We start from the raw sequence: 21,069 nt of genomic DNA, 5'->3' as shown, positions 1-21,069 counted from the left end.
AAACAGCACTTGAAGAAACATAATTTCTGGATATCTTTAAATCTGTAGGATTTGTGGATGAGTTTTAAAAAAACAAACCACATCAAGCACATAATTAAATACCATAAATACGCAACAGTTAAAGCACAGTACTACTCAGTGTTTGTGGGTGTATGTGTTTTTGCCCTGCAACCTGAGAGGCTCTTAATATCACAAGTAAGAAAGACCCTTAAAGACAGAAACTTTTAACAGGCATCGATTGATCCGTCTCATTCATTCCTGGGTGTGCATTATGTGGAGTGGGAGTGATGCTTCGTTGCCTTTGATTTCCTTGTAAAAGCTGTTTGGCATGCTGAAGGGGAAATTGTAACTCTAAAAAATCTTGATAATAAACCGGCAATTAATCCTGAAAAAATTCATTTATAAAAACGATCGTTTTAAGGAGGCAGAATATGCTCTTGGTGTCAAGTTATATTAGTAGTTCTTAATGAATATTCAGTAGAATAACTGGGTTTATTTACTATTTTCTGCATTTGGAAACATCCAGGATCTAGTTAAGAAAAGGAAATAAGTACTTTTAAGCTAAGAGTTGTTCTGTTGCAGGCTGACGTCTTTTTACTGTGCTTTTCAGTTAGAACTATTCTTTTCCCAGGCTTCTAGTTGTGGATTTCAATTAGGAAACTAGTCTGTAAATACATTTAATTTTATATTAGTTTAAAGAATAACCTATTATCAGACTCTCCCTACATGGCTTGAAACCCATCATCCTTTATGAAAAAGGGAATTAGGGGAATTATTCCTGAGTCACCAGGCAGAATATCTAAATTTAGAGAGCTGGAATGCTACTTCTGAAATATATTTTAGGGAATAATGAAAACAAAAGTATTGATTGCTCTAGTTGTGGAAGAGTGCTCTAGTGCCAGGGTGAAAATGTCCATGTGACGTTTTTAATGCCGTTTTGTCAAATTCATGTCTTCTGTCAAATTTGCTCCTTCATTTACTGAACAGCGTACTTTGCTTGCTGACTTCTAAACTGTGTCATTCTTAACTTGGTACTTGGAATACAGGTAGGTCCTGCTTCTCTCTTAGGCCTATCAGCACGTTTACATTTGTTTTTTCCTCCAAAGGATTTTTCTCCTAGTTTTTTATATATTTTTGAAATACCTTTTCCATAATACACTTAAATGTTTTTCACATTTCTTTTTCTGGGCTTTTATCCTAGGTTTTGGTGGGTGGTTGTCCCCCTGCAGATACAAATGCAGCTAGGAGCTTATGATGCTGACCCATTGCCCATTTGTGAGCTGCTCTGTGGTAGTAACAGGTAGTGAGTGTCTGCAACCCAAGGTGCAGCTGAGCAGCTGGTAGACAAATTGATCAAGAACCACTTCCAGGAAGCCTGACTCAATTTTGAATGCTTTATAACCAACTAGTTAGGCTCTTTTTAAAAGAAATAGAAAATATGGAAAATGAATAGCAATGCTTTTCTTCCTCCTTTTTTTCTTGATCGGATTAGCTCAGCTGTTCTTGGTGGATCAAATTAGCCTTTTGAGCATTCAGGCCCTTCTTTTATTCACCTTCGAGTCACGTGGTGGAAAAATTTCCACAAAGCTCCGTTTTATATAGTCATATCAATTAATCTAAGAAGAAATAATTTCTTCCCACAAACCCCTCCTCACTTATACCCTGTGTTACAGTTACAATAATAATAATAATGCTGTTTCTGACTCTTCACTTGCATGGAGCTATTTCAAGGGCACATTTGATGAAAAGGCATTGCATTAGCTAAAATCAAGATGCAGGAGGGGAGTCTAAGCTCACAGAAGTAGTTATAAGAATTTGTGGTCCTAAAGTAGCGTAAATTTGCAATCTAGCATCCTGTTTCAAAGTGCATTGCATTACTGGATTTATTTTCCCTAGCTTTAGTGGATTCTATATGAGGCTGTTAGGGAACTGTGTTCTCCACTAGAACAGGAGGGAACATCTAGGCATGTATTCACTAAGCAAGGGAATCATTACAGCAGTTCTGATTGCTATAATGCTGTAACTAACTCCTTGCAAGAACAAGGAAGACAATAGTTGTGGCATGTTTATGCAGCAGCATTGTTTTCCATACAGCCATTCTATTGCATTCCCAGACTCTGCATCTTTTAGCAGCTGGGTGCGTTCATGCATCCTGTTATCTCAACATGAGCTTTAGAAAATTACTTGGTGATGAACAGCATTAGTGGTAGTGGAGTAAATGTAGTTTTCATTGGATCCCTGTAGTTAAAGGCAAAAGGTATTTGTTGTGAATCATGAGGGTGTGTTACTTCAGTGTAAAACTGTGTAACAGGAAGAGTGATTTCTAGGAGCTACAATCAAAGCTGAAGACTAAGTCCTCAGCTGTTTTTTTCAGTTTCTGTTCTTGGAGGAAGTAATAAGCACTGGAAAAAAAAAATGTAATGTATCTAGAGTTTATTTGCTGAAAATTCTCTAGGTTCTGGCAGATCCTTCAGGATTTTTACTAGGCACATTTATACTGGGCAACTGCTCCTGACTGCTGGCTTAGATGAAAGTTTGGGCTCATGAAGAAAAGCAGAGATTCTCCACCTAAAGATTCAAACCCAAGAGAGAAACTGTCAAAACACTGACCAGCTGAATTGGAGAACAGCAGAGTTTGTAGTAGAGTTTCCTGTCTTCATACATTGCAGTCCCCGTTAACTTGACGTAAGTGAGTGTGGGTTGATTCATACTGATCTTGTCCTCATTTGTATTGAAACTTGGTTTATTTACACATTAAAAAAAAAGAGAGAGCTAGCTAGCTACATATGATTGAAGTTGTTTTCAAGAGATTTATTATCTAAAAAATGCTGATTTTATGATAAAATCATGTCTGCGCTTTAATATAATGACAGGAGGATATTGAGCCTCATACGTTAAGGCTAAGGTGTCAGTTTTAATGACCAGGAGGAAGTTTTACCTTTCAATGTTACCTTATGTCATTTACGAGATATCCACTCTTAAGTCTTTCTACTGATGGAGATGGACTGTTGTACTTGATGGGGCTCACTATCTTCAAACAATTCAAGTTAGAATTAAGTTGGAAGAGGAAAGGTAACTGTGATGCTTCTGTTACAGCAGCTCTAGCGGTGTCTGCTGTGGCAGATGTGGAAATGGGACGCACTATTTAAAACCAGGCAAGGAGCTCCTGGGTCTTTGATATCTTAAGTAGTGCTATTGCGATTTTCTCCTCAGCACTTGAGAGCCTTTTGCTCTTTTTGTTAGTTGAGCCATCACTACTTCTGTCTCAGAGCTCTTTAGAAAGAATGAGGGCTTACACATTCCTTCTAGCTTCTGGTAGCTCATTGCAGGTTGAGGACTCTGCCCTTCCAGCCCTGGGATTTTCTGAATCTGTAGAAATTTGCAGCTTAGTAACTGAAACTTTTGAGCTGCTCACCTTATCAACTCTGTCTTTTCAGGTCTGGCTTCACTTCTGCTGCCTTTTTGCAAGTTCCCTCTTACCTGATGTGGTCTTCCTTAGGAGCATAGGAAAAAATAAGATCCTGCTGTAGGAATATTCTCTGTAATTTCTTTCACTTTACTTGCAAGGACTGGTGTTCAATCCTGCTGCTTCTATGCTAGCTGATCCTTATTGCTTGAAGTATTAGGTAGCAAATACTGCCATCAGTGACTTTGTTGGTCTCAATGTTTGCCTTTTATGTCTCTAAAAAGAAAACAGGGCTGACTGAGTGAAGAAATCAAATAGTTTCACTGTGTGAAAGCAAAAATGGCCTCTTGCTTTTAAGGATCTTTATAGCTGCTAATGTGTTATTAAGCTAAAAGCCAGTGAAATCATGCTGTAAAAGTTACTTTGTTCAGAACCCCACACAAGCTCTTAGACCTCATTTCTACAACAGATGTGGTGTTGATATTCCAGAATGGAAGATTCTTCAGAAACTTCAGACTTTTTCTTCCTATAATTGAGAGTTAGGAGTATAAAGAGGAGACTAAAGCAAACCCACTTGTCTTTTTTGAAGATTCTGTCTCTGAGGGTACCCTTCAAGTGAAGTAACATAATTCTGGTCCACTTTTTTAAATAGCACTCCCTAAGTGGACAGCCTGGTGTTTCATGAAAGTCTGGAAGAGGAGGGTCGAAGAGTAGCATTTCTATAATGAAAAGTAAGGGGATAGAAAAGATTGAATGCCTTCGTGACTCTGCTCTGCAAACCCATACATTTCTTTGTTCATTCTTATAGCCATAATTGTATTTGGCTCTGTGCCCCTAGTATCTATGTATTCATGTTAATGGTACCTGTAAATACTTATTTTTCAATCTATCCAGGGCTACGACTGTTCGTTACAAAGGCAGAAACCTTCGTATCAAAGCTCCGATGTGCAGGGCTTTGAAGAAACTCTGTGATCCAGATGGTAAGTAAGACACACTGGAACGTGAAAGGATTTTAACAGATGGCCAGAGGAATATGAGAGTCGGCCTGTTTTGACGTGTATGTCACTGGCAGGGAAGCTTGTGCTATTTCACATTTGTGCTGGGCACAGATATGTCCCTATTGTCTTATTTATCCTGTTTGTGTGTATAATTCCAATAGCTTTAGGACTCACCCAGCTCTCTTAAGTCTTGGAGTATGTCACTAGCTAAATTGAAAAGGAAATGGCTGCACCAGACAAGATCACTACTGCTTTACCAGTTGTGCTTTCACTGTATGTGAAGTTTAGTCTCTTGTGCCAGTGAATAAGAGCAGTGTTGTTTAGCACTGTGCATTTTTCAACTTTTTTTTACCATTTCCAGTTCAGCTAAGTCATTTTGGAGGGTTTTTAAAATATTTTTTTTCTTCCTCTTCCTTCCCCTCCCCCCAATAAGTAGAATCAATGCAGTTTAAAGGTCTGAAATACTGTACAAAGTTTCCAGCCACCTGATTTTGACACTGCTTGTTCAACTGGAAGCTCCAGTACTACTGCAGTGTCCAAGGGAAAAAAATAAACCTATTGGAACAGGAGGTAATATTTAAGGAAGCAGGCTCCACTGGTGAAGCTGAGCTGCCTAAGTTGTCTGTAGGTGATGCCGATGTTTGTGATGCTTTTTTTCATGTAAGTGAGCATATAGTGTTCTGAATTGTCCTTACTTTGACCCATGCCCTTTGTGCTTTGACTCCCTTCAGGCATTAGTGATGAAGAGGACCAGAAGCCAGTACGTCTTCCTCTTAAGGTCCCTGTGGAGTTGCAGCCACGAAATAATCATGCATGGGCTAGAGTACAGAGTCTTGCCCAGAATCCACGGCTTAGGTAATGAAGAACTGACTGTGGTGCTCAGAATATAAAAGGGAAATACATGAGCAGCATTCTAGCATCTTCCCTTCTCCTCAGGGTTCTCTATGCCAACTGTGCAGTTCATTTTGATCATGCAGCTTGCCTAAATGTCCTTATTCTGGAGGCTTTGTCCAGCCAGAGTACCATTGCTGTAAACATGAGGTATCAAGAGTTGAAAATTAATTACCACTGTTCTTTATATCTTTTGAGTAATGATGGGAGGTACTAGAGTTGGAGATGAGTGGCACTTTGTGCCACTTAAACCCAGTTATCAGAGCAGAGTGCAAGTAAAATGGAGATACCATGAAAACAGAGGCACAGGGGAGGGAGAAGTAAAACAATGGTCAGAGGCACCTGCCCCCAGACTCTGAACATGTCAACTGCAACACAGTGATACTAGCAGAAAGGAAGGTATTTGTAGCTTAATCTCCTCCCTGAAAAATGTAGTTGGTACTGTTGTTCCAGTGTCATCAGTGGCTGTTCATCCTAGTACTTGCATCTAGTCCAAAACTCAGGGCAGAAAACACAAGGCCTCTGTGATGTTGATTGTTCTTTGCAATAATGGAGTACTTCAGTGCCATGACCAAAGGTCATGCAGAGCGGAGAAGGAAGACATTTAGCATTAGGTTTATTTTGTAAAATGCTTTGAGAGCAAAAAGTAAATGTTTGGGGGTTTTTTTGTGACCCTTTCTCTTTGTTTCTGTACTTCTTGTAGTAGCTTTGTGCCTCGCCTGCACTTTGGCAGTTTAGCTAAATCTTGCCATCTTTTCCTATCTTTTTTGATCTGGAAAAACTTAAATCTGACTGTCATGATTGAAGATACATCTGATAGGCTTTGAGATCTTTCTCAGTTGTGAGTTACCTAGATTTTAAAGTTGTGGGATAAGATTTGTTTTCCTTGGTTCTTTTTCTTAGAGCTTGGGAGTGATTGGTCTGTTCTCTGTGCTTGTGTTATAGAACGCCAGTTTCTTCCTTTAATTCCCATTCTAGCATCCAGCCTGTGACTTGAACTTCTGCTGATATTTTTTCTCTGTTCCCTTGCTTTGTTTATCTTGCGTGCAGGATGATTGTGGAGTTACATCGGAAGGTCTCCAGCCTCATTGAGTTTCTGAAGCAGAAGTGGGCTCTCCATGAAGTGCGAATTGTATCCTTTTTCTGCATAGTCTGTTCTGTATGCTGTGTCCTGGACGCAATTCCCTTCCTATTCTAAGTTCATTTTTGCATCGGAAATGTGAATCTACCTCATAAATTTAGCAGCTCGTGGTTAGTAAAGGTACAGGTCAGTATCTTGTCATCACTAATGGAACCTTTCATGGGAAATACCACAATATTCCACTTTTACCTCAACTTTTCTCTGCTATGATCCCCTGAAAAGCTAGTTAGTAACAAATGAAACTCCCTGCCTTTACTTCATTTCTTTAAGCAGTGGTCTTAATCTTTTTCGTTATAGACGGGTGACCACCACAGAAACCTGGATAATAACTGATGATTTTGTTTCCAGTTTTAGCAAAGAGATCAAGGACAGGTCTTTCCACTTGCTTTATGCAGTTTCACCAAATGAAGGCTTAAGCTTCTTCTCTAGGTAGCTGCTGCTGCCTTTTACGTATCTATACACTGCCTGAGCCATACAATATTAGAGATACCTCTGAACTTTGATCCATGGGAGTAGAAAGATTTGTGAGTTAATAGCCGTTCTGTCTTCCTGGTTGACTGGTATGCTATATATCCTGTTCTTAGTCCTTTAATTCAGGCTTTTCTTTTTAATTTTTGAGCCTGGAAAAAGTAGCAGCATAGCACTCGAAACTCAGAATGATGTCAAAACATGCAAGATGGAAGTTACTGCACAGAAAGGGGAGTCTGTTTTGCTATGCAGTGACTTTGGGGTTTTTTGCTTGATTTTGTTGGGGTTTATTAGTTGATTGGGTGTTCTCACAATTACAGTGGTGAGGGAAGCAGAGGTAAGTAATTTTGTCTGCAACAGAAATTTAGTTTGTGCTTGTAGCACAAAAGGACTTAATTTCCGATCATAGTGTCTTCATATCTATGCTGAATAGAGATCAGCTACTTTTTTTTTTTTTTTTTTTTTTTTAACTTGCAGAATAGGCTACCAGCTGCTTTATTGGAAGGGGCAGATGATTGTTGTATTCTTTGACACATCTTTTTTAGCGTAAAACACTAGAAGAACGGCAACTTCAAGACTCCAGAGACTCAGAAACAAGAGGCAGCTTCTCAGAGGAGAAAGTCATGCTCCATCTCTTTCCAGGAGAGAATTGTACACTTACTCCACTGCCTGGGGTAGCCAGAGTAGTCCACTCCAAGGCTTTCTGCACAGTGCATTGGCAGGAAACTGGCAAATGCAAACAAAACACGAAAGACTCTCACTTACTACCCCCTGCACAAATCCTAGGTATACAGAGTGGTCAGGGGACAGCTAGGGGACAGCTAAAATACATGCGGGGAACAGAAGGTAAGGGTGTTGGAAGGGCAGAGAGCACTACAGAGTCAAGCAGAACCTCTCAGCCCACAGCTGAGGTTTCTGCAAGTGCTGAAGATGGTGCCCCAGAGCCTGGCCTGGTGGAAGGAACAGCTTCAAATCTCGGCATCGCTAATTCTCTCCAAAAGCCACCTTCTGGACTTCAAGATCCAGGAGGGAACCATGAAAAGCTGAGCTCAGTGGCCTTCTGTGTGGAGGGCAGGGAGGCCCCGGCTAGTGAGCAAGCAACTGTGCTACCATCGTGCGGCACAGCTTGTGCTTGCAATAAGATCCCTGATGTGGAGGAACTTTCTCTGCTTGATCCATTCCCACGGTACATGAAGTCCTGTCAGGACCTGATCGTCCCAGAGAAATGTTCTTGCACAGACAAACTGCCTGTGAAAGACTCTGCTCCAGCAGCTGGCGAGACTTCTCCTGTGGCCATTCCAAGTGGGAGGAGCACAGAGACACCCGACTCCTATTCACAGCTACCGAGAGGTGGTGCGGCTTCACCTGGCAGTGGCCCATCTAGATACGAAACTCAGGCTAGCCACAGCCAGGGCCAGCCGCTCGATGCTTGTACCAAGGATATAACAGATGCAGTAATGGAGGATTCTCAAGAGAAGCTGGGCTCCTCATTTCCACCTCCACCTCAGGGACAATCTAGTACAAAGTCTCTCAAGGATGACCCGAGCCGGCTCTCTCAGCAGGTTAGAGAAGAAGGATGGAGTCTGCGAACTTCTGAGAGCCTTACGCTGGCTGAAGTCTACCTCATGATGGGCAAACCGAACAAGTTGCAGCTGGAATATGACTGGTTGGCTGTCTTGGAGCCAGAAACCCAGGACGCTAGGGAGCAAATGTCTGAGTCAAGTGCTGTTCCTGCATGTACCACCTTTCACAAGCAGAGACTCCTGAACTGCCTTTTAAAACTCATCTCTACCGAAGTCAATCCCAAACCAGTAAGTAGCTCTTGTTCATGCTCCAGAGGCCTGGGGAAATATTGCCCAGTCATGTTTTCATAGTCGGTGAATGACCAGCCTTGACAAGACCTTGAAGATTCCTGCATTTAAAAAAACCCCAACAAACAAAGCAACACAACTGTGCTTGCTACAGTGTGGACTTCTCCTCAATATGCTTCACTTGCTTTTTTGCACTACCTTTTAGTTTCTGGTTTGCTGTGAGTCTGTGTATTACAGTGGACATTTAATGTGACTACTGAAAAGATCAGTCATAAGGTTAGGCTAGGTGGGTGCTTTCTATTCTCTTTCAGGTTCACAGAACCATAGAACAGCCAAGTTTGGAAGGGACCTTGGAAGATCATCTGGTCCAATTTTTTGTGGGAAATAGAGCCTAGGTGACATTAATAATCCACATGAATGCTGCAACCCTTAATTTCGAATGTTTGTGGTTCAAGTTACACTAAGTGTAAATGTGAAAAGAATTTCTTTGGAATAGCGTAGGCAATATAACTGTGCCTGCCACAGTGTTTGTTGTTTTTTTTTTTTTTTAAGAAAGTTCCTGAACGCCAGGGTAGTTGTTTAACAGACCCGGGAAAATAACTTCTTCCTTAGACAGACAGCTGGGAATGAACTTGCTTTCCTTCTTGTGCATTGTAACCAATGTTTAGGATCTGCCCCTGTGATATCTGAGCAGTCATCTCCATCTAGTGCAACCAATTGAAACTTAGTAAAACATCCTTTTAAAGACCAAAAAGATACTGAATTCAACAGATCTGACTGCCTGTGATGGAGATAAAATGAGTTAAAGATACCATTTGCATCATATTCCAGCATAGGATGCAAATGTATCACTACTCCCAAACACACGCAGTTCTTTGATCTCTTTGTTGGTGCAGACTTAACCCCCCTTGGAGCTCCTTTTGATCCTGATTTTTATAGACGAAGAATGTAGGATTTTATGAACCTAAAACCATCTTTGCTCAGATGCAGCTCCAGATATAGACTTCATTTAAACTGTGAAGACTTTTGGTCTGACATCTTGCAGATCTGTGACAGTGTCTCCTCTTTTGGCATCCGCTTTTACTTCTGGTGACACATGTGACAGCCAGGGATGATGACATGATTAAACAATAACAAACTAGAAAGAAGGACATCTCCTTAGACTCAGGGAGAGAGATAGAAGAGGGGGGGGAGGAAGACCCAGCAGTTATAATTTGCAAGTGTTTACCTGTCACTTTAGCACTCTTGATATCCTAACAAAGTAGTATAGTGCTACTGAAAAATAAAGCTCTTTCAGATACGTACCGTATCGTACATTCCAGTAAAAAGAAGTAACGTAACCTTTTATTTGTCAGATAACACTTTATACTTGCTGTGTTTCAGAAGAAGTGATACTGATCTTGCATCGATTAATGTTGTGGGACCGATGGATATTAAAGAGGCAGGGTTGATATTTACTGCCTAATTGAAAGAGCTGCAGACTTTTGAAAGTTTTGTCTCCTGAATCCTTTGTGTTTCATCAAATAATGACAGAAACCATAGTATTTTTGCCATGGTGTACTTCAACAGAGGAAGGATTGATTGTTCAGATCCCCGCTATTTTCTCAAGATAATATGTAGCAAAGCTGAAATGGGCAACTGTGCTGTGGTTAATACCTTTAAATCAAGATGAAGAGCATAAACCAAACAGTAGCAAAGTGCATTGCAGTCAAGTGTGGTGGTACTTTCGTGCCTTTGGTTGCACACAGATTCCTTAAAAAGGATGCATTTTCTAGAACAATGTTTAAACAACTTAATGAAGTAACTGGATAGGCCTGAAAAATTAGGAAAGCACCTTTTTTCCTTTATATTTTTTTTTTTTTCCTTTTTACCCTGGGGTGGTCCAGCACACTGTGTGAAGCTTGTTGAGTGTTAACTTGATTGTAACATAAATTAATGGTATTGAACCAATGACATTTAACAGTGCTGAATGCACAGGAAGGGGATTTCAGCTGCCCACCACACACAGAGAAATATTTAAAGATATTGTAGTGTGTCACAATTTTTTCTTTTAAGTAGAATGAGTTTAATGGTATCGTAACAGTGCACGGTATTTATTTAATGTGTATGCATTTTCAGACACCCGAGATGAGCTCTGTTGCCACATCACCTATAAAGCCTGCTCAAGAGGAGCAGTCACTGACTCCTCCGGGAAAGGTGATTGCCATCAGCACCAGGAGTCCGGGTTGTGCCCGAAATCAATCTGCTCTTCGCAACAAGACAACTTTTTCTCCTGGTGCTGCTTCCAGCTCCTCAGGTGAGTATTCATAAAAATCCCTCTCAAGAGATCAGAGCGTTAGTACTTCATAGGGTGAGGAGTACATCCCAGTAATATAACACTGGGAGAATGAGTGTTCTTACTCTTAGGAACTTAACTGTTTAAGAGCATTGGTATGTGTTAATTTGCTTTAGGGTTGCCAGTACTTTGAATCCTGAAAAACAATACATGTCAGTAATACAGTTTACAGTCCAGAAGACCTCCCATGAGTCACTCGTACAGAAGGTGCTGGCATTTGCCAGGAGCTGTGTTGTGGTTTAAGCCCAGCTGGTAGCTAAGCCCCTCCACCCCAGCTGCTCGCTCACTTCCCCCTTGGTGGGATGGGGGAGAGAATCAGAAGAGTAAAAGCGAGAAAACTCATGCGTTGCGATAAAGACCCTTTAATAAGTAAAGCGAAAGCCGTGCATGCAAGCAAAGTGAAACAAGGAATTAATCCACTACTTCCCATTGGCAGAGCTTACAGATCAGGACAGTAAATATATGGTGTAAAGTTTGTTGGTAAAATAATTACTGAAAATTTTCTGTGCCATTCTGCCATTATAAAATACAGAATGATTGTGAATTACCTTTGCTTTTAATAGCAGGGTCAGCTGCTGTAACTTGTGAGCCCTAGCCATGCACACCAATAATTTTAGTTCTTCAGTCCAGCTGCATTTGCCAGCAAATGTTTTATGACTTTAAAAAAGTCTGTGAAGGTGTCAGGGTTACTGGGAACAATTGCGATTCTTGCACTGTCCTTTTCACACCAATGCTGTAAGGAGCAATGGACCATGAGCAATTTAACTGATGCTGTAAGACAGGCTTGGTGTTCTGTGTGATTTTCATTTTCAAATGACATTATATCAATTTCACCTTTCTCTTCAATTTCACCTTTCTCTAAAGCTTCATTGCTCTTACTTGCAGACAAGGACGTACTCAAATATCTAGTAAATCCTCAACAATTTTAAAGATCAAACAGATTATCTCACTGAAATGTGAGAATTTCACAGGCTTGAGGGACGTATCTTTTTAAATCAGACTTGGAAGTAAAATCAGTTTGCTACATTCATTTTTATGAGATTGTACTTTGTGCTTCCCAAATGCCTTGAAAATCCCTTCTAAAGCGTTTTAATCTAGGGTAAGGATCATCCACTGAGGACACCAGACAGAAAGAGCAAGAAGATAACAATACTTTGTATCTCATCCCCTAGAAGCAGACATCTATTCTTTTTACATAAAGCTTCATGGATTCAAAAACAAATATAATTGTCCAAGTTAGTCTTCAATTCGCATCGCTGAATTACAAGTAGGGTTGTGCAGCAGTACAGTTTAATATGTTATAATGAAGCACAGAGTCTTCAGTGTAATGTCAGGAAGTGAAAAATGCAGACTACGTATTCCTGCTTTTCTACAGTACCAAAGATGGCCAAGTTGGCTTCAACTGAGCTGTTTGGCTTGAACAGAGGAGCAGCAAAAGTGTGTTCAGTACGATGTTTACTAGTTCATTAGTTTAGCTTCTCAGCAGTTCTGCCTGGGGTGATGCACTCAGCCTAGACCTCAGGTAATGGCATTCTAGCCTGTCACATGGGTAGCCGAGCAAGTTGTTATCTTTACCCTAAATTGTGTTGTTTTGGTAAACAAGCTGAATCCCTTTTGTCAGCCCTGGTAGAGGTGTTCTCAATCTAAAATAGCATTGGTTGTGGTCTGGATTGCAACCTTTAGTATATAGTAATTATCAAGCTTCTTTGTATCCTCACATACAGGGCTGTGAAGTGATTGCAGTAATTTGTCTGTCAGAAAGCAAACTGCTAGGTTACTTTTGGTGGTGAGCCTTTTTGGTGCATTCCTTCATTGGCTTTGGTCTTGAGTCCATCTAGGTCCTAGCTACTTTTTGGGTTTTGTGTTTTGGGTTTTTTTTTTTAATTAAAGATAAATTGATTTGGCCTTCTTTGTAGAAAACAAAGATTGGAAGATAGTCTGTGTCCACTCCAGAAGTACTGAAAGTGTTGACAAACTGACAGCTCCACAAAAGCCACACAGCTAGTTGGAGAGACAGAAAAGGGGATAAAAAGAATCATGCAAAGAGATTTAGAAAAAGTGAAGCAACAGCTGTGATGCAATATCACCTATAGTGCTTAAAATATCATTACATAATTACAGTTGCATCCCTTTATTGCTGTTTTAAATACAATATTGTATGTGTTATCTCTTCAACAATTCTTTCTAACTCCTGGTCAGGCAGGAGGCACAAATTTATATGCTGTTCTGCATGTAATTGATTTTTAGATATATTGGCACACTGTGATTTTAACTAAACTTTGGAAGAACAGCAGAGTTCTAGAGCAGCAGGGTGGAGCTGGCAATTTCATCTTTTAAATAGGAGGATAAATTTCATCTTTTAAATAGGAGGATAAAAGTTTGATGTTCTTCAGAAGACTTCTTGAGTACTGTGGCATATACCCATCTTTGCATTAGTGTGGCCCAAACATGTGCTGTATAGTATTCCTGCCCAGGAAGGTAGCAGGCATGACTAAGAATTGTTGCCCACTTTGCTTCTTCCCGCTCCGGCTGAGTCAGGTGCCTGCTGCCTCCCAGCTGAGATCTCCAGCCCAGCAGCAGAGGCTGGAGTACCATGACAAGTATGGGTGCAATGTAAGTGTGAAAATAGCTGTTACTGTTTATTGTAATGAAACCCAGCGTTACATGTGCAGCGAGAACTTCTGTGGAATACAGGCAGGTAACGCATCTTGGTTATTGCAGAACAACATACGAACAGTACTGGTTTTCATCCTGCCTGGATGCCTGCTGAGTGGGCACAGCGCTGTGAAATCCTACGATATTTTTTAAAGTTAAATGTAAATGGAGAAGTTTTACTCAGACCAGATGCCATTATTTCAATGGGCCAAATGTATTTCTAAGACAACCCATCTTTCGGACGATATTTTGGTAAACTGATCCCATCTCTTTCACTTCTCTATCACCAGAATCACTTTATTGGGGTTACACTTTGAATTACCATGAGGAAGAGGTGGTAAGTGGGGAGTGTAAAAGAAAAAAAAACCAACAACAACAAAAAAACCCCAAACAACACACAACCAAAAAAACCCACAAACATTGTAGGATAACTCTGTGTTCTCTTCCCCTACAGAAGGGATGGTGGATGTATAGTTTGTTTAGTGGGAAGGGCCCTCAAGTATTTCTACACGCTAAGTAGATAACACAGTCTGCAGGGCTTAAAACTGAGCGCTTAAATTCTAGTTTCTTCAGTAGTGAAAAATTGCATTTAACCCCCTTCTTCCAAGGATTTCAGAGCAAGTGAATGTTTGTGGTATCCTTGTGAAGTAGGTAAATGCTGTCAATCTGCAGGTGGGAAAACTGAAGTATCAAGAGTTTCATGATTTGAGTTCACAAACAGATGGTGGCAGAGCCAGAATTCATAAGTCCCAGCTCTCTGTATGATCCTTCAATTACTAAATAGTTACCTTTTCCACCCCCCCTCCCCCACCCCGCACTTCATTTAAATATCTGTTAAAATCCTCTAGGTGTGAGAAACCTCCCTAGACCTCTCTTGGTGGCTGGTCCTTCAAGTTCTGGAAGCACTGATGCTGATGGTGGACTCTTTGCAGTTCCTACAACTCTGCCACCCAACAGCCGCCACGGGAAACTGTTCTTGCCTAGCAAAGAAGCAGAACTGACCTTCCGGCAGCACTTAGACACAATCAGTGTAAGTGAGGTGACTGAATGAAAAAGGTAGCATATTGTACCTGAGCCAGCTTCCAGTAGGCATTACCGGATTTTCTGGTGGTTCAGAGCATGGGCTTCCCTATGAAGCAGTGCTTCTAGTGATGCTCAAGCATAAACATTACATTATATTAGCTGAAATTAGTCCGATTTTGACTATATAACTATGCTTTGAAGTGACATCACCTCTTCAGGCCTGAATCTGAATGCCATCACACAGCCTGATGAAACTGGGTCACTCTCTTTAAGTTACTCCAGCAAACATATTTGCCAGATATAGCAAAACTGATATCCTTCTTATCATGCAGCTAACTTCAATACAGCCTCATTTCTGTATTTAATTCAAATACTGGTTTTATTTTTATATCTACAGTCTCAGTAACAACTTCATAGCAAGCTACAGTAGTTAAGTAGTGAAATGGCTTTTTTTGGAGAAAGCTTTATCTCCATAAAACAAGAAGAAAAAAAACCACATTCCTGGTGTAAAGTTTTCCTAATCTAGCAGAAAGAATGTTCTACGCTCTGAAACAAAACACAGTCTTTTAATAAATAGTTACAACTTTATTGAAATACAGAGTTTGGGGGGTATAATTTATTCTGTGTCTGCATGCTTAGGATATTTTCTAATGCATTTTCTGTCCTTGTTCAGATGCAATCGGACTTCTTCTTGCCAAAGCCTAGGAAGTTACGGAACAGGCACTTGCGGAAGCCATTAGTAGTACAGGTCAGAACAATCTTCAAAGTGTGAAATGCCTGGTTTGCTTCCCAAATATGTATCAGTAAGGCTATAATGATTTCCATTTAACTGAAATAAAAATCTGAACTTCCTTCATACATCTGCTGGAAAAGTGAAGCTGAACAAAGGAAGTAACAAGCATTTTGGTCTATATTGTAACCAGCCATGTTGTATTTCCTATATGTGAAATGTCAACAACAGTGTCCAGTGCATGAGGTAGTTTGGAAAAATTATAAAAGTCCCTCCTCTGAAAGCGGGTTGTGCTGTTTGGGTCTGCTGGTATTGATGCACAAGCATCAGTGGTGTCCTGGTCTGTCAGCGTTAGAGCTGTCAGTGCTATTGCAACAAGATTTCCCTTTAGATAATTTTTCCCTGCTTCCTACTTACTAATGGCTGCTAAGCTGGGGTGGGTATAAACCTCTGTAGTGAAATAAAACAGAATACTATTTGAAAGAACAATGATTTCTGGAAAAAAATAGGACTTGCTAAGAAATGTATGAGAGAGGTATAGCCTGTTGTCATGGAACTTTGATGGTGGGGGGGGGGCATTAACCTCCTTCAGACTACTCTGACAGCCCACCAAAAAGGCACATGCCACTGTGAAACAACAGGCGGGTGGAGAACTTACAAGAAATCTAAAACCAAAAAAAGGGAAACTTGTTTGGGGAAAACAAAGTTACCAAGTGTCAGTATATCCTTTTGTCTGTTCTGCTCTGTATGAGAGTGGGAGATGTAGAAATTACATATGTACTATATTTTAATACTGAGATATTCTGGTCGATGCAATTCCATTTGTTTTAAGAACCCCCAAGTACGCAGAGCTGCCTCATTAATTCACACGTGTTCAATTGTAATGGAAGATCAGTTTGCGCACAGACTAGATCCCATCCTTACGACCACTGCTGTATTTCTGTGGGGGATTTGAAAACCACCGCAAGTATAATCAGAAAGGAATATAGTTCTAAGGAATATAGTTCTAATCAGCATTTCTGAGAATTGTCCATGTGGAAATTTTCTCTTATAGTAGTTCATAGAGGAAACACGATTCCTGTCGGTAGCTTCTTTCTCAAGATTACGCAGACCTTAATTGCTCTATCTGTTGCATTATAGTCATGCCATGTAAATACTCTGCCTATTCTGGAAGCCATCATGGATTTTTGTGCCTTAGAAGATGAGTTTTACCCTCTGTTCTGTGTTTAAATAGTTTTGGTTTATTGTTTTTTTTTTTTTTCTTACATAGAGAACGCTGCTCCCCAGGCCTTCTGGAAATCCGTCCCAGCATGTCTGTTCCTTTTCTATCTTATCCAACTCATCCATTACAGGTGAGTCTGCATATCTTCTATCACTTTTATGCTGCCATGAGATGGACTGGAAGGTGTCCCTTAAAACTGTATAAAGATGTAATTTCTAAAAAGGAGAAAGTACGCTTTCAGAACCAGAGAGTTATGTACCAGCTGCTTGAGTCACTTCCTACAGGATGATGGGATTGTTCTCCTGGATCATTGTTAAGCAAGTCATGATTGTGATAGAAATTTTTTTATTCCATTTCCCGTACTGAAAGCAGGGAAGAGTAAGGAGTTCTTTACAAGGAGACAAAATTTTGGAATACATTACTTAGATAAGAATATTTTGTCTGTAGGTTATAATCATTTGTCTAGATCTCATAGTGGACTTTTCCTAGTACCTGGAATACCGTCTGAATTTCATATAGTGTAATCAATATACTGCCCAGTTGTCCTTGTTCTGCTGATACATCTTAAGTACAGTGGTAGTATAGGTGATCCCCCCCATCTCAGCTTAAATCTCAAAATCAACAGGAGACCGTAGAGATTACCTTCATTGAAAATAATGAAAGCAGCTTGAATAACACAGCAGCGCTTGCTGTTGCTTTTTGTGGTAAGGCACTGGTTAGCTTGCATTACTGTTTCAAGTCCATTTCTTCATCTCCACTGCTTGCATTCCCAGAGCTTGCTACTGCTTGGAATTTGTTTGCTTCTATTGGAACTGTTCGCTCTGCTTTAAAGATGTTAATTTCATTTGCTTGAGATATATTTAACCCTTCACCCTAGGGAGAGGTTCATTTCGGCCTATCCAGTCCTCACTGACTAAAGCTGCTGTTTCTCGTCCAATTGTGCCCAAAGTTCTTCCAACACAGGCTACCAATCATCTGTCTAGTAAGTCATTTCTTAAACAGAATGAGAGTCATGGTCTGTTGTGATCTGTATATTCTTGTATTGTTGGTTTCTGTTTCCTAGGTAAAATTGTTAGTGCCTTTGGAGGTTAAAACACCTGTGTTAATGATGTCTGACTTTCTGTGGCTTTGTGTGACTGCAGAAAGGGAGCAGTCAGTGGTGGCACGGTCTGACCTAGGTTCCTTTGCTGTGTCTGACCTGCAGGCAAAGCAAGGGGTTAGAATTTGTAACTAAAGCTGAGCATTTTTATGATGTTTTGTTGTAAGACCACTTTGAAAAGGGGTTGTGCCATAGTTGAAAGAAACTTATGAACAGCTTATCTACTGACATGAGATTATGAATTCTACAAGAAAAAAACATGCTGGTGTGCCCCAAGCAAATACAGTAGTGCAGCAAAAGAATGAGTCCTGTAATTAGAATGATTAGGGAGGTGAGATCAGTGATTGCCTCTGGTTTAGTCAGAGGGTTCTCTGTGATGGGAAGACATTCAGATGGTTTTAAATGCTTTTTAAAAGATCTGGGTGAGGCTGACACTGCAACAACATAAGGTGGTTTTTTTTTAATCTTGAGTCTAAATGGCTGTTAGAAGCAAGGTAATAGGATAAGGCTATATTGTGTTTAGAGCACTTCTAATAAACCACAGGAAATGTCTAGAAATTGCATAACCAAATACTTAATAATTTGCAGGGCAAAAAAAGAAATGGAAGGAGAGGGCAGGTAGAAAGAACTGGGATGTTTCTCTAAACTGTTTCTATATACTTGGTAACATGTTGGAACAAGGCAGAAAACCTGAACATTTTAGCTGAAAGGAATGTTATCACTTGTTCCTCTTCACAAAGTGTATAGCTGATCAGATAATTACCATTTTTGCTTTTTGCATGTGTTAAGTTTTGACTTTCGGCAGTTTTTAAAAAATCGTCTTTTAGATAAGTCATTGCCTGAAGAAAAGGCTTGTAATGTATTTTTTGCTGCTTTTTTCCTTTCCGCCCCTCCACAAAAGGTGCTATTGACTTGGCAGCTAAAAGTGCTGGTATTATCCCTGGTAGCCCTATGCCTGTTCTGGATGCAGATGGTTTGTCAGGTGTGTCTCCATTGTCACCGGACGGAGTGACCACAGTGGTAACAGCGCAGGAGTCAACAGCAGCACATCAGAACGGAGGCTCCATCACTACTGTAGAGGTCAGAGTCTCTTGAGCATACTTTTTAAAGTAGTTAAGTGTCTTACCATTTCATTGTAAAAAAAACTGTATTATTAATGGCTCTTTGAGCCTTCTTCTGGAGCTAGCTGTAAGACACTTGTATCGTGGCAAACCCAATCTATCTTGTATATTGTGTATTTTAGGGTTGAGGGGTCAAATCATGATCACTCTGAACAGATTTCCATCCTGTAGAACAGCTTTCAGCTGTAAGACTCTTGAAGTTGGCCATGCCGAAATCTGGGCTTGAAAAGAAACAGTAGCATTTCAATAGACGGTAATTCAGGAGGGAATCTGGGGCAAACCAGGGACTGTTAGGGATGTATTTGGAATGGGAAGTGTGATTTCTCTTCGCAATTTCTTTCACTGAGACCCAGATACGTGTCAATCCATGTCATTTTCTCAGGGAGTTGATGGACAATTTTGAAATGCATGGTATGTAAAAAGAGCATGCGTAAACAGTGATAGGCACTCGTCTCTTGCCTCCCCAGCTACATTTGCAGCATCTCATGTAAACATTTGTCACTCACATAATTTCTGTTGTGCTTGTAGGGCTCAGGCCCTGGGTGTCGGGTTCCGTTCATCAGCCTACCGACACGGCACGAGCAGGAGGCAGTTCCTGATGGTTTCCAGGTAGAGTATGTCTTGAAAGAACAGTTGTGTGAAATGTGTTGAAAACACCACTGGTATTACTAGTTAAAACCCCTTGTTCCCAGGTAACTGTACACCACTGGTACTGTTTTGTGGAAATTGAAATCTCTGGCATCTGAAGAAATTTAAAGAAAGAAATTTATGAAAGCTGTTTAAATTCATGTGAGTGCCGTACTCTTAAAAAAAGTAAAAGTGAAGCTGGCAGTCTTTGACCTCTGAAGGACAAACAGGTTTTACATATTTCTTGATACAATGGAGGAGTTTACAATTGCTGTTGTAAAATTTTTCCGTGTAAAAGAAAAGGGAAAAAAAAAAAGTTTTTGTAGTTGGCAGTCCTGCTGCTTCTGTGTTGCTGAAGCAGGAATGTTAAGACTAAAAGCGTGATTGTAATGCTAGCATGCTCTTCAGAGAATCACTTTTCTTTATGCTGCATCCAATAAGACATAGATGCTTGAAAAGTAGCTTGGCAGCACCCAAGTTGTAAGAGTGGTGTCATCCTGTTCCCAGCTTCCTTTTCCAATAGAATCCAGGGCACTGTGTTAGATACTTACATACTTAAGAATACAGGCTTTTCCATTTTTCAGTGGAAGCACGTTCTACCCTTCCTGCAACAGGTACATGTGAAAAAGTCAAATTAATTTGATTGGAGTGCATAAAGGAGAAGAAGTATTTTTGTTTTGTCTTGTTGGTGTTTTTATTTATTATTTTTTTTACAGTGCACATGTTAGGACATCAATCTACTAGGCATTTATTTGTGGTAATGGGGTCCTAGGTTCTGGTTCTTGCTCTTAGGAGAGCTTTGTAAATCAGAAGATGAATCACAAACAGCTGTACGATGAGGTACTAATAACGAGACTCCTTAAAGAAAGATTGATTGAGAACTATCTTGTAGGTTCATCAAAATCATGCTAATTATTATGCTTGTTTCTGTTATGTAGACTGTATTAAATATTCTTTGGAATGTTACAAACCCATATTTTTTTCAGATGATTTGGTAGAATATGGGCTGAAGCGTATTTGTTTATGCTTACAGATATTTTTGGTTAAAATAATACAAATCTATTCTATAAATAATAGATTCCTAAAATTTTAGGAATATTATCTGCTGGATTATTAGTCTTCCCAGCCACCCCCAGTCTGATTTCAGTCTGATGCTTAGGAGCTAGTTGCTTTTCAGATAGATTTCCAAGTCCTTCAGAAATCTATGAACAATTAACTCTGTTTCTTGTAACAGGGCACATCAGTCCTTTCTCTGTCAGAACTGTCCAAGACACCCCTCCAAAATGGTCTTTCCACCCCTCCACTTCCTTCATCAGAGGCTTCCAGTACCCGGCTCTCTCCTCCCAATGTTTCTGCTCTCTTGGATATTTCTCTGCCTGGACCACCTGAAGATGTGCTTTCTCAAGGAGAACCTGCCACTCAGATCAGTGACTCTATCATTGAAATAGCTATCAGCTCTGGTCAATACAGTAAGTCTGAGCTTAGATAAAGTCTTCTTATTAACTTTAAAAAAAAAAAGTCTGTCATCTTATATTGCAGCAG

At 40.2% G+C, this 21,069-nt stretch overlaps 1 protein-coding gene across 4 annotated transcripts in view; it reads left to right on the top strand.

Moving 5' to 3' along the window:
* Window positions 1–21,069, top strand: part of CRAMP1 (cramped chromatin regulator homolog 1) — a 51,476-nt gene that overhangs the window by 23,188 nt on the left and 7,219 nt on the right. For all 4 annotated transcript variants that reach the window (XM_037385863.1, XM_037385862.1, XM_037385861.1 and 1 more), the window contains exons 7-18: window positions 4,301–4,386; window positions 5,136–5,259; window positions 6,346–6,427; window positions 7,450–8,715; window positions 10,834–11,011; window positions 14,554–14,735; window positions 15,402–15,476; window positions 16,729–16,810; window positions 17,558–17,662; window positions 18,681–18,859; window positions 19,429–19,509; window positions 20,762–20,996. In XM_037385863.1, the coding sequence (XP_037241760.1) occupies window positions 4,301–4,386; window positions 5,136–5,259; window positions 6,346–6,427; window positions 7,450–8,715; window positions 10,834–11,011; window positions 14,554–14,735; window positions 15,402–15,476; window positions 16,729–16,810; window positions 17,558–17,662; window positions 18,681–18,859; window positions 19,429–19,509; window positions 20,762–20,996 (2,675 nt within the window). The remainder of the gene's footprint in view (window positions 1–4,300; window positions 4,387–5,135; window positions 5,260–6,345; window positions 6,428–7,449; window positions 8,716–10,833; window positions 11,012–14,553; window positions 14,736–15,401; window positions 15,477–16,728; window positions 16,811–17,557; window positions 17,663–18,680; window positions 18,860–19,428; window positions 19,510–20,761; window positions 20,997–21,069) is intronic.

This window comes from Falco rusticolus, chromosome 4 (assembly GCF_015220075.1).
Source record: "Falco rusticolus isolate bFalRus1 chromosome 4, bFalRus1.pri, whole genome shotgun sequence".
Lineage (NCBI taxonomy): Eukaryota > Metazoa > Chordata > Aves > Falconiformes > Falconidae > Falco > Falco rusticolus.
The sequence above is the reverse complement of the archived record's forward strand: the minus strand, read 5'-3'. Positions and strand labels throughout refer to the sequence as shown.